At 40.6% G+C, this 16,689-nt stretch overlaps 1 protein-coding gene across 2 annotated transcripts in view; it reads right to left on the bottom strand.

Moving 5' to 3' along the window:
• The window catches only part of kcnh2b (potassium voltage-gated channel, subfamily H (eag-related), member 2b), a 179,576-nt gene that overhangs the window by 5,702 nt on the left and 157,185 nt on the right, over positions 1-16,689 (bottom strand). The window contains exons 7-22 of one of the 2 annotated variants that reach the window (XM_026362964.1): positions 15,714-15,893; positions 14,987-15,090; positions 14,747-14,885; positions 11,854-12,008; positions 11,380-11,474; positions 11,046-11,186; positions 8,216-8,415; positions 8,019-8,081; positions 4,715-4,967; positions 3,740-3,933; positions 3,393-3,495; positions 3,071-3,222; positions 2,759-2,903; positions 2,477-2,666; positions 517-622; positions 252-353 (exon numbers count right to left, since the gene is read on the bottom strand). In XM_026362964.1, coding sequence (XP_026218749.1) covers positions 252-353; positions 517-622; positions 2,477-2,666; positions 2,759-2,903; positions 3,071-3,222; positions 3,393-3,495; positions 3,740-3,933; positions 4,715-4,967; positions 8,019-8,081; positions 8,216-8,415; positions 11,046-11,186; positions 11,380-11,474; positions 11,854-12,008; positions 14,747-14,885; positions 14,987-15,090; positions 15,714-15,893 — 2,322 coding nt within the window. The remainder of the gene's footprint in view (positions 1-251; positions 354-516; positions 623-2,476; positions 2,667-2,758; positions 2,904-3,070; positions 3,223-3,392; positions 3,496-3,739; positions 3,934-4,714; positions 4,968-8,018; positions 8,082-8,215; positions 8,416-11,045; positions 11,187-11,379; positions 11,475-11,853; positions 12,009-14,746; positions 14,886-14,986; positions 15,091-15,713; positions 15,894-16,689) is intronic. The other variant, XM_026362965.1, reaches the window with a different exon arrangement.

The following is a 16,689-nucleotide window of genomic DNA, read 5'->3' as shown; positions in this document are numbered from 1 at the left end:
TGAATAGATAGGCTTTGCTTCCATGTACTGTATTCATGTACTGCATGTACTATAGGTGATACTCTGCTAGATGCTCCAGCTGCTTATGCTATCTGGATAACTAATGTGTTACCTTGCAAGATTCAAGGATTATTCTGATGCTTTGTGGGTTTCAGCATATTTTTACTGTGGCCCAATGACAGCAGTCAATCAGGAGAAACTACAAATGTTCTAATGCTAAAGCAATCATTTTAGTACTACAGGTGTTTAACCTGTGATAAAGAAGCCAGCGTGTCTGTCTCCAGAGGTGTAACAGGTTGAACCAGTCTCTCTCCTGGACCCGCTCCTGGACCAGGACCAGGGTAGGGTGAGGCCTGTAGAGAAGAGAAGGTATCTTCATAATCTATGTAAAGTCAGAAACTAATAATATTCCAATAAAATAAACTCCCTCCTTCTCACGCTCTCTCCTGTTGATAAGGTGCTCAAAGACCTCCTGCAACAGCAAACACTGATTCTACACAACATGTTTGTTGCTACCTGAGGAGGAGATGAGACGGCGCTGTAGGCAGGAGGAACCAGGGACATCTGTCTCTGCAGCAGCTGCATGATTGCTCCGATGTCAGCCGACATGCGACTCTCCAACCTGCACGCAACATGTGGCACAGAGCAATTTATTTACACACATTGTTCTTAATACCAAACTCTGTTACTCTGTAGAATCAATTCCAAATGATCCAACTGCTTGATTGACTGTAGGTATGGCTTAAATTGAGGCATTTCCTATGTTCTTTTGTGCAGGCAGCTTTTTTGTTGCAGGGAAAATGGGAAGAAAAGGAGACTTAACAGACAGTGAGAAGACAAATCAAATATGTTTCAAATGATGAAGCAAGTGCACATAGTAATCATGTCACACTGTAGATATGATGAACTGTTCACTACATCCAACAGACTGTTAGTTTCTATTAATCGTATCCTTTAATATAAGATAAGATAAACTTTATTAATCCCCAAAGGGAAATTCAGGATGAACACGGTATTGTCTGTAGACATTATCTAACATTAATGTATTCAATATTGCATATGGAAATGAAAAGTGTGCTTTTCAGCATCCAGCATTGAATTTCATCCATCATTAATGTCACTTTCTATACAGAAGATAATCACTTCAAGTTAATCACAGAGATTTGGAAATAGAAACGTAAAGTTTAACCAGGGAGTTGGTTTGTAAAATGTACAGTAAATGATGCTTAACAAACACAGTGCTCGTGGTGTGCAGTACCAACATTAAGGGATTTTAAGTAAGTAAGTAATCGAGGCAGCTAACAGTAACATTTGCATATACATAGTATATATTTCTTCCATTGCAATTCTTTTCACTTTGTTTATCTTCTACTGCATTTCTCTTCCTATCCAGTGGTTATTCTTTAACTTTCTCCACAGGAGTCAAGTCTTTATATTTTTAGTAAGCTAACGTCTTTGTCCACACACACACAGACACTGTGGACATAGATAAACACACTACCAGAAGTTTAAATTTTACCATCATGTCCGCTAGGTCCTATCCGAGACTCACATCCAATCTAGCAAAAGCATTCACTCAACAAGCTTTAAAAATGAGCATTCAGCTGGAGGCTCAGCAGGCCTTATAGCTATATCCCATCACAAAGACACACAGCCTTTGATCTGAACGAGAGCTTCATCCATCTAAAGGTACGACGGCAGAAAAACTCCTTCCATCCACTGTGATAGTGAGAAAAAGCTCCCTTTATGAGAAAAGTGAGTTAAGCAGTAAATATCACCAAAGAATCAACAGACTAATGTCCACACTGTTACTTAAATGTTTTTTTGTCATATATTTTGAAAGAGAGAACAATTATTGCAAGTCAGGGTTTAGTTAATCAATGTGATGTCAATGTGTAGCTCTATCAATGACACAAGATTATCCATATTATTAGATATCCATGTTGATATTGTGGCTGGATGGGAAACACTGCTAAGCATCACGCAGAATCAGGCTGGTGAAGCCAGGGGCAGATACTCTAATGCACATGTGCAGTGAGCTGCACGATGTGGAAGCAAACCTAGAAGCTAGAACGGGTTTCTGGCTGATGAGCAAACACTTTTCATTCATTCATTTAAGGGTCGATCCACTTCCCCTTCACACATCGATGCTCATGATGCACTTTGAACAGGTCTGATGCTGCAAAGTGAAAGTGCAAACAAACAGGAAATGAGAGGAACGGTTGGGTAGGTAAGCATGACTGTGTTGTGTTCATCAGAGTATGCATCAGTAGCTGTAAGTAAGTAAAAGAACCAATCTCCCTGGATGACAGATTCCTTACAGGGCTGCCACGTTTTAGCGGGCACCTCTGTTGTAGTCTTTCAACAGTAACTGATCGATCCCAAGACAAATCACAAAAAACAAACAAACTAAAAGAAAGCCCAGTGCACATAGGCACACACCGTGGATCCCACTTAGACATGTAACTATTCGTACCTGTTGAGCTGCTTCTGCAGCAGGTCCAGACGTGTGTCCAGCTGGTTGCGTTGCTGGCGGCTCAGGCTGTGCATCGGCGTGTTGAGGGGTGGTGGGGAGGCCAGGCTGCAGCTGGGAATTTCCTGGTATTGACCACCCCCTCGACTCTCCCCCCAGAAACTAAAGATGTTAGACACACCTGAGAATGCACCTGCAGGAGAAGAGGACAGATGGAGGTGGAGAGGATGAGTGTTTGTTTGTGCAGACACAAGAGTATGGGGATACTCTTCTCTTCTTATTTACCTGACAGGGCGTTGCAGGTGTTCCCAGTTTTCGGGTCAGCATCACCGTCAGTGTTTTCACTGAAATTCATCGGTGTGGCCTGAGGCTGTGGGTTCCCCAGCATTGCACTTGCAGGGCTGAGGCCTGTCACAACTCGCTCCTCCCCCTGTAACAGACGTCAAAGAAGGGCATTAAAATAGTTTTTTATTGTACCAAGGGATTTTTTTGGATAACAAATAATGGACAAGAACGGCAACCGCAAAAACATTACTTTCAGTGTAAAAAGCACTTTTAATTGATGAATAATGCATTAGTAAAAAACTGGCGTTTCACCTCATCACCACTCGAGTGAGACGACACAGAGCTGCGATGGGTCTCCCACTGTCTCTTCGGTGCCTCCTCCTGTTTTTGGTTGTTGGCTGTTTCCCTCTGTCTTCGTCTCATCGACTTACGGGACTTTTTAATTTCTCCAGCATCTGCATCATCTGCACAGGAGTGTGCAAGGAATATTAAAGCATGATTATCATTGACGGAAAAATTACCACTAAAGTCACATTTCTTAAACATAGAAAACCTGTAATAACCTGGATTTTTAAAATATATAATAACAAAATAAAGGATCTAAGCATAACGAGAGCCATGGAGGATTCGTTACCTTTTTCTGTTCGGCGGCGGAATGATAACTTGCGTCTGCGTAATTTGTTAAATCCCCCGCAGTTGGAGTCGTCACTGCTTGGAGAGCCTGGGATCATGTTGGTCTGAAAGAAGAATGGACCAGCATTACATTAATAATTATGATAAATAATAATTATTATCTTTTCTAAATTAAACACTGTGGGGATGCAGAGATATATTGTATTAGAAACTTACAACAGCCTAGAGAACACACATTCAGTAATGTACAAGCATAGAGAGAGAGAATATTAAGCTTTATTAATAGGACTGAGAGGATAGTATGTTTTTACAGAGCTTCAACAACAACATCTAGGGTTGTAAACTCACATCTCGGAGATTGAAGGTGATTTCTAGATTGCTCCAGAAGTGGTCTGCAAACTCAGGATACATGTCCAGCACCTCCAGAACGTCTTCTCTCAAGATCTTGTGGAGGTCGCAGTAGGTTAGAGCCCTCACGTCAGCGTTGGATTTACCTGGTCGGGAGTACAGATTGATTGGCTCCCCGAAGATGTCATTCTTTCCTGGGGAAAGTGGAGATAAAAAGAAAGAAAAAGATAAAGCCAGTGGTGGACAGTAACAAAGTATTACAAGCACTGGACTGAAATACAATTCCATGGTGTTTTATGCTACTGCATACAGTAATTCTACTACATTGATAAGACAGCTATAAGCTAATCGCCTTTTTCTTGTCAGGATTTTATATAAATTTCACCTTTAAAAGCCTGGGAAGTTAAATTCATTTGTCTAAAAGGCTGTAAGGTATGTGAGATATGTTTTCTACTTTTGAAAGTATGTAAAAGACATAAAAGCAGTCAAAGCTGTTAACTGGAGACAATAATACAGTAGCATCACTGAACTATTTGGACTGGCACTGTCCCTACCAGTAGATGGTGCCACCAGCTAATGCAAACAGAAAGACAGCAAGACTAGAGTGTTAACACTGTAATCTAAGGAGAAGTACCCACATAAGTACTGGACACGAAGGAGCAATGGAGAACTTGTGCTTCAAAATTCAAACTACTGTCCAACTCATGTGAAGGTGCCAATATTGTTGCAGGGCTGAGGGAAGCAGTGTTGATCTGTGCACAGCACTGAAGTAGACCTGTACACTAAAGTGACAAACTAGAAATACAATTCCAACCTTCAAATTAAGCTAGTTTATCGTTCCAAGACATAATCATTTCCAGACGTCACTGCACTTTTTTCAGATCCATTAACTTTCTAATAACCTGAAAGAATGAGACAAAGGCAACGTGGGAAATCCTTAAGATATGGAGGAAATGAAAGCTTTAGTGTATTTACCCAAGATGGCTACCACCACGTCTCCTCTCAATATCTCTATGGATCCCCTGGATATAAAGTAGAGGGCAGTGAGGACGTCCCCGGCATGGACCAGTGTGTCACCCGGAGGTGCGTGGGTGGTCTTGAACTTCATGGCCAGCGCCCTGAGGCAGCCCTTGGTGGAGCCTTTAAAAGCCTTGCAGTTCTGCAGCAACGTCCGGTTCAGATGAAGGCAGATATCTGCCTGGAGACACTCTGGGAAACCTTTCAACACCTGAGGAGAGGGAGCGAGGAAATGAGGAAGCAAAGGGAGGGAGGAGACAAGAAAGGGATAAAGGATAAAAACAAAATGTTTTAAATCAGTTAAGAACAGAAAGAAAAAGAAAAATAAGAAGATAGGAAATGAGGAAAGGTTAGACACATACAATGTGCAAAGAGTGGGAGAAACAAGTGCATGAATTGATAAAGAAAGTTCACATCAGCATCGATGCATGCTGTTAGCAGCGATTGACTATGATCCCAGGTCCAGAATACAACAGTAACGTCTGAAGAGTGTCACACATTACAGACACTAAAAGGAATAATAAAAAGTGGCGCCTTTACTGTCCTCATTGACTTTAACAGTCATGGGACATTAGCCTTTCACTGTTACTACACCATTCTACAAATGAACATGACAAAACTAAAGCGCCAGACATTTATCAGAAGATATTGGTTCTAACCATCAAACCATTTACGGCTTGAATCGACTTTTGCATGTTTTTAACCTCTAAGTCAGAGACAAGTTTTGGCAGGCTGGGCTGCTCACTCTTTAAACCAGCCTATGCATTCATTGTTAGACGTTCACAGAATAATCCTTATAAACTGGGGTTTCAGGGCCTACTGGAACACACTCAGCTTGTAGCCATTGGAGAGTTCCAGCTCTTTTAAGTGGCAGGCTATGGGCTTCTCTTGTAACTTTCTGGCTGACTGCACAGGACAGAACTGTACTTAAAACACCCACACTATGTTTCTTCCTCTCGGTTTCTCTCTTTCATCCCTTTTCTTCATTTCAGCCTTCACTGGGCTCCCTCTTCACATCAGCCACTGTCTGTTCCTCTCTTACGTCAAGCGTCTCCGTCCTTTTTACATTTCCCATATCCGCCCTAAGTTACTGTCTTTTTGCAAGCCTCACTGCTTGTCATCACCACTCCTTTACTGTTTTGCTCCAATACTCCTATCTTTTTGTAGTCATACTTTTTTCTATTCACTATTAGCTTTTATTTCTTCGTGTCTCTCGTCAAAAATTTAAAGACGTACCCTTTACCATACAACCTCTTTAAAAACTTCAAGGTCCGGTTGGATAGAGAATAAACTGAATGAACTCTCTCTACATAAAAAACCCTTGTTGTGAATATGAACAATCCACTATTACGCACCGCACACAGTAACATTTTGTTGATTTGTAAGGTGCCAGGTAGAATCCCAAAATGTGCTGAAGACAGACTTTACAGGCCAGCTGTGTCAGGTCTTCTCTTGAATTGTAGTTTAATGGTGCATTTAGCAGTCGCTGAGCTGCTGACTTTCAAGGCCACACTGTTATTGTTTTATATAAATGTTGGGCGTCATGATATATTACTCTATACTGTGATGTTCCAGTGAACACAGTGCGGTTTAATGACATGTATGATAATGTATTTAAGTGTTTATCTTCCTATTGTATAAAACGTAAGGTTAGAAAAAAGTTACCCAGAGGTTAGTTATCGTTAGAAATTACACCTTTATTTATATTATATTGTGTTTTCTTTTTGTCCATGTAGTAAAAATAAGTGAAGTTTAAAAAATATAGTGCACATTTAAACCATCCATAACTTACAAACAAACTTAGAAATCTGAGCAAATACTGAACAGGCAAAGACTAACTGTTTTCTGTTTACTGAAATATTTTACTTTCCTGTACGGATTAGATATTCATGGCCCCCAGGTGATGAGCCCCAGTAACTTTGGAGACAAGTTTTCTGGAGTAGTATCAAGTCATGGTGGTCATGCTGGCTCCCTGTGTTTTTCCCGTGCATTGAGGGAAAGTAATAAAACACTGCTACATTGACAAACACATTTGCTTTGTGTAACCTTTCCACATTAAAAGCATAAGATAAGATAACAATGAGGTCCTGTGTTAAGAACTACTGTGAGCTGCTTCTGTGGGCAGAGTCAAAGGAAAATACAGATATGAATTCCATGTTATTGATACATGCCTGCATGAAATCCACATATTCACCAACCTGGGAGGTCGTAAACATGCAAAAGATAAAATACATCTCTTTCTCACGCTCTCACCACAACAACACTTCCAGTTTCTCATCAGTGCTGCATTATTATTCTCTCCCACCTTCAGAAATGAAAGCGGTTGCACCTGATTGAATCAGTGGTGGAAACTGACAGGGCCTACTCAACACAATCATAATAATCACTACAGTAAACATTCGCTAATCCAGTCTGCTCACACACTTCTCTCACTGCACTTCACTGGGCCTTAAAGAGAGCAATGAGGGGGAAGGAGGGGGCTGACAAAAGAAAAGTTCACATCAGATTTGTTTCCTGTCTACTTCAATAGCTCACTTGTTATACTGAGATGAAACATGATTTCCCTGATTGGAAACAACAGTATACTGGCATTAAGACACTGGCACTCAAATACAGTTAAAGTTTATCTGGATGCTGGAAAAGCCTCCTGAAGGTTATGAGCATTGATTTGTATAGTTAGGTGAACTTAGCTAAGATAATGAAACAGCTTGCAATGCAGTCAAACTTTACAGTTGAAAAAGATACCCATAGTCCTGTGTACACACTCACAGATACATGCATTTAGTTCACATACACTACACATGACATATGATTTGTTACAAAAAGTGAGATGACAGTTGACATCCACTGACCTATGCAGAGCACTGAGTGTTGTGTAACATTCAGCATTAAGTGCAAATCTTAAGTGTATGGCATCCGCCTAATTACAGTTGTGTATGTGGTTACACGCATGTTTCAAAGTCACATCTTAGGGCCATGTTGGAAGCACTCCTTCAATCTGTGTGTGTGTGTGTGTGTGTGTGTGTGTGTGTGTGTGTGTGTGTGTGTGTGGACAGGTATAACTCACTGTGTTTGTGGGTGTTGCTGTGGGTCTTTCTACTTGTGTGTGAAATCAGCATGTGTGTATAGTATGCAAATATAAAGTGCATTAGCCTTCATGCATGTAAATAGAACAATCTAATTCCGTGCATGTTGCAAATGTTCAAACGTATTTACTCACGAGTGTGTGTGCGTGTGTATGCACATTATTTATGATACTCACATCATTCCTATTTTGTCGGATGATGTCGGACCATGCATGCTGAGACAAAGTCTTCCGATCATCCTATTAACGTACAACGCAGGCTCAAAATACTCCTCTAGCCTTTGTGTGTGTATTCATGCGCAACACTCATTCATGAACATGAAGAGACTCAGTGGACACACACAGGATTTGGGTACAAGAGGACCAGTACTCACAGCATTCATGTCAATGCCATTGGTGTAGGACCAGGCGTGCTGGAAATATTCCTCCAGCCTCTGCCGGAGCGGATTGGGGATCTGGTGGAAACGGATGAACTCCCTGACTCTCAGCATCTGGGTGTGGTAGCGGGCTGTTCCTGAATACAGCCGCTGAATGATGGCTGACACATTCCCAAAGATACTGGCATACATCAGGGCTGGAGGTCAGAGAAGGGGACAAGGGGAGACATGAAGAAGGGTTTAGGAGTGTGAGGAGCATATATTACTGAGAAAAAAAAAAAAAAAAAATATATATATATATATATTATGATGCTTGTCAACCTTGGGTGATCTTTGATATGGAAGGTAAAGAGAAGAGGTAAAGCAAGAAAAGAAGAGAGAATGAACCTGAGCTAGCGGCATAATAATTGAAAACAACAGAGATTTGCAAATTTATTAGCAAAGATCTAAGATGGGTGGTGTTTCCAGTGTATCTATGCAGAGATATATACATCTCAAGTGTCTATAAGCTACTGACACTCTGCAAAGAGCTAGTCTGGGTTCCTAAACCTCTGATTTGCTAAAGGTTCATTTCAGTCACGGCTCCAAAAAGTTCAAAGGCTCACAAACTCACTTTCTCTATATTTTCAAACCAAGTTCCATCAAAGGAGAGAGTGTTTTATTCTGTACAGACTATATCGCCCTATGGGAAAATGTGCAATTTATGATCTTGACCTGCTGTATTTAAATAAAAATGACTTGAGATGACTAAAAATGACTCACTTGACTACAGGGCTTAATGTGCTACATGCATGAACTGATTATGTAGAATTGGCTTTATGTAGCATGTGCTGAAGACATTTAAAATACAACCTACAACAACACTTTGTGTTACTGTCACTCTGTTACACATTAGAAAGGTTGAAGAATAAAGAAGATACTTCACGTTAAAAATAGGGGATACCTACTTAAAGATGGTCCAAGTGGGTTAGTAGATACCCGGTACTAGATTTGTCTTATTTGTACTACACAAGAAATTGTGAATCAGTTTCATCTCCTTTGGTGCAAATGAAAGTGACAGATGAAATGGAGTGGGAAAAGCAAGACAACCCCCTACAAGGATAAACCAATGACAAATGCCCTTTCCACATCCTTCTTGACTGATTCTTCTCAGTTTGAGCTTTGCTAACATACTTGTCACTACTGGTAGCATGAGGCGGTACCTGCAACCCAATCAGGTTACACCAGTAGTTGTGTTTGCATGCAAGACCTAAACCCTATTGAGCACCTATGGGACATTATGTATCGGTGCATTCAACACTAAAGAGCACCCCCACAGACTGTCCAGAAACTCACTGATCCCCCCCCCACACACACACACACACAAGCACACCCAGGCATTGTTAGGAGTGCATACAGGCATGCAGGGGCCAAACACACTTCTGATTCACCTTATTTCCATTTAGTCATTTGGCAGACGTTTATCCAAAGCGAGACAGGGTAAGCGTAAGGAGGTCTTGCCTAAGGACCCCTACTGGAGGTAGACCTTCCCCCTGCATGGAGGGCAGTGATCTTACCACTACACTATCAGCCACCATTACGAGATGCTGTGATGAAATCCACGCAGATGAGCCTGCGATTTCATCTTTTTCACTTTGATCTTCCATGTGATTTTGAATCTAGTCCTACATGGGTTAAATATTTTGGTTTCCATTTAGTGTTACAATGTCATTTTGTTTGGAAAAAATTAATCATGTACATTAGTAAAAGTGTTCAACTTAAATAATTCCTTCCCATCAAGATCTGATGTGTGCTCTCTTATTTTCTTTTAACAGTGTCGAGCAAATCTGTTGTCGAACAGATAGAGCAGGAGTTTGATCTAAAAGGGATTTGTCTGTAGAGGACAGAGTGTTTTGTGTCTTATCCTTGATGAGCTTTACTGTTTTGTTCTGATGTCATGTTGGATCCTGCTATCCTCTCAACCTCTGTCAGCTTTCATCACCATCTACATCATCCACTAAATCTGCAATGTGAATGAGGGTCTAACTGGGTATTTGCACCTGTGACACAAAAGACTAAATTGATCTTTGAATCTACTGAATGCATTTTGATAATGCTCATTCCAATTTTGTGCACTTCAATTTCAAACCAACTTAGCATTGCATTGGAAGTGTTCCAAGCCTCTGGTCATTTTTCTGCCAAGTAAAAACAAACTATGCTGAGGAGGACAGCAACACAAACTACATAAAAACAGAAAACAGCCTTGTTGAGTCCTCCAGTCATTGATTTAACCCCTGTTTAACTGTAACTACAGTCAAATACGAATTGCATTTGTTAATTTTTGTTTGTATGCACAAGACAAAAGAATGAGAACTTCCCCTCATTACTATCTAGTCTCCTTTTCTGTGAGTTTTCATTTTGTTATTCTGTGGTTTGAAAGGAAGTTGAAAGATGATAAGCATCGGAGGAGATATTACAATCCCTGCTGATGGATTATTATTAAATAATCATTAAGTGATACGCTTTCAGAATACAAAATATGATCTATGACTTTGTCCAGCTGCTTCAACAGCTGCTTTAATTATATGAATATTTTAGGAGAAAAGAAAAACATCTTTCTGATGTAAAAGACACTGTGTGTCTAATTGAAATGTAAACTCTAATCCTGTATACCTTTCTTTCTAACCTGCTTAGAAGACTATTATGAGTCTCATCCACAGATTTAGTTGATGTTGCTTTCTGGTTCTTTTTTGGTAGAATACTTCACCTTACCCAGGTCCAAAGCCAACCAACAGTTATAACACTCACGGTACATCACATTGCAATAATATCTACTGTATGTACTTACATCCTATGAGCATGACACAGATGGAGAAGATCTTCTCAGAGTTGGTGTTTGGGGAAACATTGCCGAATCCCACGCTAGTCAGACTGCTGAAGGTGAAGTACAGAGCTGTGACATACTTGTCTTTAATGGAAGGTCCTGAACCTAATGTAGGAATTTAGGAGACATTAAAAAAAGCTATTAACTTACCTAAATGACAGATGATCAGTGATGATCATTCAATCACCTATTTTGTCTTTTTGGTCAAAACGTTAAGATCTAAACTAACTAACACAGGTAGTACCACTAACGTGTTTCTAACCTGTATTTGCACAACATAATTTTTTCTTTGTAGTACCTGGGATGGAGTCATTGTAGTGTTTTCCCAGTTGGTCGCCCAGTGTGTGGAGCCAGCCAATTGAACCATTTTTCTCTACATTACCAATGGCATACCTGCAAAAGATAACAACAGTTGCAGTTTGATTATATTCTCCATACTCAGCTTGTTTATTTAAGTTAACAAGTCAACATAGATCACATTAGTATTGCAAAAAAATTTGACCATGCAAGTCTTCATGATCTCTTCTGTGAATGTCTGAGTTTCCTGTAATCTAAAAAAAAGGAATGTATGAACAAGCTGACACTGTGTTTGACGATGCACACAGTATATACAGTTTATTATATAGTGTAACGTAAGCTTCTTTATGTGGTATTGACATTTTGAATTTTGAGATTGTGTCAAGACATCACAATACAAAGTCTGACAAATGCAGACAGAAACATGATTATTCCCACATTATTCTTGAGTGTCTGTCTTATTATAGCACTGTACCAGATGCAGGCCAGCCAGTGAGCGATGAGGGCGAAGGTGCACATGAGGAGGAAGAGAACAGCAGCCCCATACTCTGAGTAGCGATCCAGCTTTCTAGCTACACGGACCAATCGCAGGAGACGAGCTGTTTTCAGCAGACCAATTAAAGTGGTGGTCTGGTGGGAGTGGAAGAGACAAAGAAAAGTGTTGTAAAGCATGCCAGAAAACAACACTGCTGTCACACACACACACACTTACACACAGTTTTAAACATACAGGTGGTGCAGCTGTGGCCTTGTCTCGATGTTGTTCGCTGTAGATGCAGTAAATCCTGGCTCCCATTCATTATTGTGGGCTGTCTATTTCTTCTCTTTTCTACTTGTATTGTGCTGGCCCCTTCTGTGTCCATACAACCAATAAATAACAGGCCGATTACTGTACTGGCAGAGAGCCTAGTCCAGCTCTTTGTGTATGTCCTCACAGTAAATAAAATCTCCACTTTCTTGGCTCAGCGGCCTCCCGCAGACAGCGTTAGTGAAGTGAACCTTGGCAAAACTTTCTCCAGGCAGGATTTAAATGTTGGGGAGTTTCCACATGCATCATTTTTGACTTGGTGTGTGGCTTAATCCCCATAAATAACATAACATATGTTTCTATTACTTACATGTGTCCTGTTATTTACAGATGCATTTCAGGTAGCACTTAATCTGCCAATGGATTTACCCTTAGCTGAGCAAAGTCAGTCTACCAGCCTTGTTCTCAGTGGTTTTATTCACAGTGTACATGAGGAAGTATTTTCAAAGAACAAGAAACAACTTACAGTGCACCCCCCTCGCTCCTTCCATCCTCTTCCCATTCCTTTAATTCTCATATCTTCCTCCAGACACTAGCCTCTCTCTTTCTTAAATTCTGCAACCACCTTGATCACTTCATTCTACAACTGTTCAGCAAACCAGAGGCTCACTAATCAGTGTGTCTTTGAATATTTTGCTTGACTGAACCACGCTGTACTACGAGTTACTACATGTTTATCTTTGGTATATGTTGCATTAGAGATGTAACTAGCGATGTGTGTTCATCATTGATAAAACGGTTACTCCACTGATGTTATTCAACAAGTTCTGTTTATTAATCCCAGAGTATTGCTCAGTCTTTGAAGACATTTGCATATTTTCTTGTAAGCCCCTGGAGTTTCTTACGTTTAAAAAAATTACCCGGATGATGTCAGATGATTGAGACGAGAAGAATTAGACAGAAGTTGGCATTTAGGAGGTAGGTGTTAAATGAAGCTATCATGTTGCATTATAGGAAATCTGCCTTCTTCCACCTGAGGAATATTGGGAAAATTATGAGCATCCTGTGTCAAAGTGATGCTGAAAAACTAGCCAATGCATTTAAAAAAATATCCAGAATAGAATTAAAAATAGAAAAACACTACTCCTCACGAATAAAGCACTTAATAATCAGGCTCCATCTTATCCTAAAGACCTCATAGTACCATATTTTCCCAGCAGAACATTTCCCAGTTCAGGTTAAGGAGGCAGATACCCTCTCTACATTTAAGTCTAGGCTTAAAGCTTTCCTTTATTTTAGATCTTATAGTTAGAGGTGGCTCAGTTGACTCTGAACCATATCTTAGTTCTGCTGCTATAGGTTAGTTTGCTGGAGGACCTCTACTGATACACTGAGCTCCTCTCCTCTCCTCTCTTTTCCTCTCCTCTCCTTTATCCATTCAAATGCTACCATTGCATATGATTAACTGTGTTTTCTCTCTCCTGTAGTTGTGTTTCCTCCTCTCTGTCTCCCTCTCTTTGTTCTTTTCTACAGGTATCCCCGGCCTTGGAGCTGTATATTTCCAGATTAAAGCTACTCGTCCTACCGACCTGCCCAATGTTTTTCCTGCTTATAGTTGTTTTTTGTTGCCTGCTGTTCTTTTCTCTCTCCTCTTTCCACTTACCCCAACCAGTCGAGGCAAATGGCTGTCCACCCTGAGCTGGAGGTTTATTTTGGTAAAAGGAGTTTTTTCCTCTCCTCTGTCTCTGAGTGCTGCTCAAGTGGGGTTGTCAGGTTTTCTATATAACTCTGCACACGGTTATATTTTGTAACATCTAAAACCTTTACACTATATTAACTATCTGACTCTGACTGAAATGTATGTTCTATATAGTGCCTTTAAAAATGTCTACATTGAGTCTACAGCATGGAAACTATGCCACAATATAATTAGTAGTGATGCAAAATGGCTCCTATGGCAGGAAGCTCTACTTTTTGTTCACACTAGTGTCTGTTGTGTAAGTGTTGGTGTCAGACAATGTGGTCCTTTGCAGGAAACATCAGAAAAAATTACCGAGAAATGATGGACATGTAAAGGAAGTGTTACTGAAAAACAACACTTTATCACAGTCAAACGTCTGATTATTGATTGTTCATCAGTCTAAAGTTCAAACACATCAGATTTACTGTGATGAAGTAACTGGAAGCAGTGAATGTTATATCTTTATGAAAAGTGGTGTCTCGTTTTCTTTCAAACTATTCTCTGCTTAGTGTAACCACTGTGTCATTAGCATGATGTAAAGGGAGCTGTGTTGTTTTGATACGCAGCCACGGCTGACTGCAAATCAACTTCCCAATGGAGACAATTAAATTATGAAACGAAAATCTAAACCACCTCTGCCTCTCCCTGTCTTCCTCTTTATCACCATACCTCCACCTCCCCGTCTCCCTCTTCCTTCTCTTCCTTTCTGTCATCTCTCAGTTCATCATCCTTTCATTTCAGCAGATGAAGAGATAGTAGACATGATGTCAGTGCAACAACAGTCCTCTGTTGTTTTCTTTATTCCTCCATCACACTGTGGCTTCCTCCCTCTCTCTATAGAACAACAAATCTTCGACTCTAAAATCGACTCTGACATACCTCCTCTCCGTTGCGGTAGATGAGGAGGTCAAAGGGAATAGCAGCCACCATGTCGATGAGGAACCAGCCTTTGAAGTAGTGGACAGCGATACGCACTGGGTGGCTCACCACTTCATCATTAGAGTTCACATATGTTGTCCTGAGAGAAAGAATGTTGTTAACAACCACTGCTTCTACTGCAGCAAATGACATTCCTACTGTGGCTTTTAGTATTACTACTCTATGTATGTAAGGTCAGACCTGAAGTTGATGAGGATGTCAATAATGAACATGATATCCACTATAAGGTCCACCACGTTGAGAGGAGAGCAGGAGTAACCACAACGCTGCATGGCTGCCTCTTCCTGTAAGGAGGGGAGAGAGATAAGTGAAAACAAGAATAGAGAAAATTCATACATTTGTAGATAAAACATAAGTAAGTCACACAAAACCAGGGCATTCAGCAGAAGTGATAGGGAGAGGCAAAAGCTAAAGCTTACTTTTTATTTCATGAGACAAACATCGTTCAAAGAAGTGCTGTTTATTTATCTAGTCATTTTCTGTGCCATGGAAATCCTCTGTGTAGAATATTGCCTTATTTATCAGCTACTCAAAGCATATCCTCACAATGGGAGCCCCATTGTTTCCTGATCTCCTCTGTTCATTTGCTCTGGGAAGAAAATGTTGATGCTAAATCAACCGTTTCTACATGTGCTTGACAATAACAGTGTTTCAGTGTGAGGGCAGTAGTACAGTAGGTCTATTAGGGCTTTGTATTGGCATAATATGGTGATTTAATAAATATAATGGAGCTATGATTTAATATGTTGTGAAATAGAGTGATATAATAAATAAGGCACTATTATGAAAACTATAGTATAAAGCATCTAAATGATAAAAACACACAATCAGACATTTTCATGACTTTCTGTTGGAAAATGAATGGCCCCGGCTTTTTGCATATCTGAGAATTCCAGTGAGACCCGACCTGGTAATTAAGGAGGAATGCAGCGGAGTATGGTGTCAGGATGGCAGTGTAGATAACCAGCAGTAGGATGAGCCAGTCCCATACTGCTTTGAAGGGGCTGTAGTGCAACACTGTCCACTTGTGGATACGAGGAGCCTGGAGCTTGTACTCTGGCAACACATCTGCACCCAGTGACAGCACCTGCGTAGACGGAGGGGGTCAGAGCAACAATCAGGAAGCAGGTCAACTGATATCGCAGAGGAATTAAAAAGAATGACTGATCGAAAGCAGGAGGCCTCCACGGTGGTTACAACAACATTTAGCAATTACAGTGATAGAGCCAATGTCCACTGAAGATGATGAGAACTGTTCTGAAGGCACTGACCCTCTTAAGGTTACCCTCCTAGGCAGCATGCTACATGCACACACACTTGTTCTAGATATGCTAATGCAAGAAAACACATAGAGGGATTTTACATGAACTCTTACAGTGGACACACACACTCTCAGCAGCAGCAACTCCAGTTCCATCTTCTATTTCTTTGTACCAGTGGCTCTGACATGAGGGCTTTAATGCAAAAGTGACAAGTGAAAAGGAACTGCATATAAGCATATTTGAAATACAAACACACACACACACACACACACACACACACACATACACACACACACACAAATCCTTTTTCCTCTGTCTTCTGCCTCACACATAAACCCACAGCAGGAATGCAGGAATGAAATCTTGGGTATTACGGTGCAGTTCTAAGTAGCTTTACTTGCAATAATGTATTCCACTGTCTGCACAGCACTCACCCTGGATGAGAACAGGAATGAATCAGTATAAAGATGTGCTAGCACAGCCTGCCTTATGCCTCTGTCTAATAGAATCACTGCAGAAAAAGTGAGCGAGTGACAAATCCAGATGTGGATTTTCCCTGACTTTAAGCATTGTGTACTGTACTCACACAGCATTCAGAGTGGCTGTACTGTCTGCACCAGC

The sequence above is a fragment of the Anabas testudineus genome, chromosome 2 (genome assembly GCF_900324465.2).
Source record: "Anabas testudineus chromosome 2, fAnaTes1.2, whole genome shotgun sequence".
Classification (NCBI taxonomy): Eukaryota; Metazoa; Chordata; class Actinopteri; order Anabantiformes; family Anabantidae; genus Anabas; species Anabas testudineus.
Note: the sequence above shows the minus strand (reverse complement) of the source record. Positions and strands in the feature narration are given on the sequence as shown.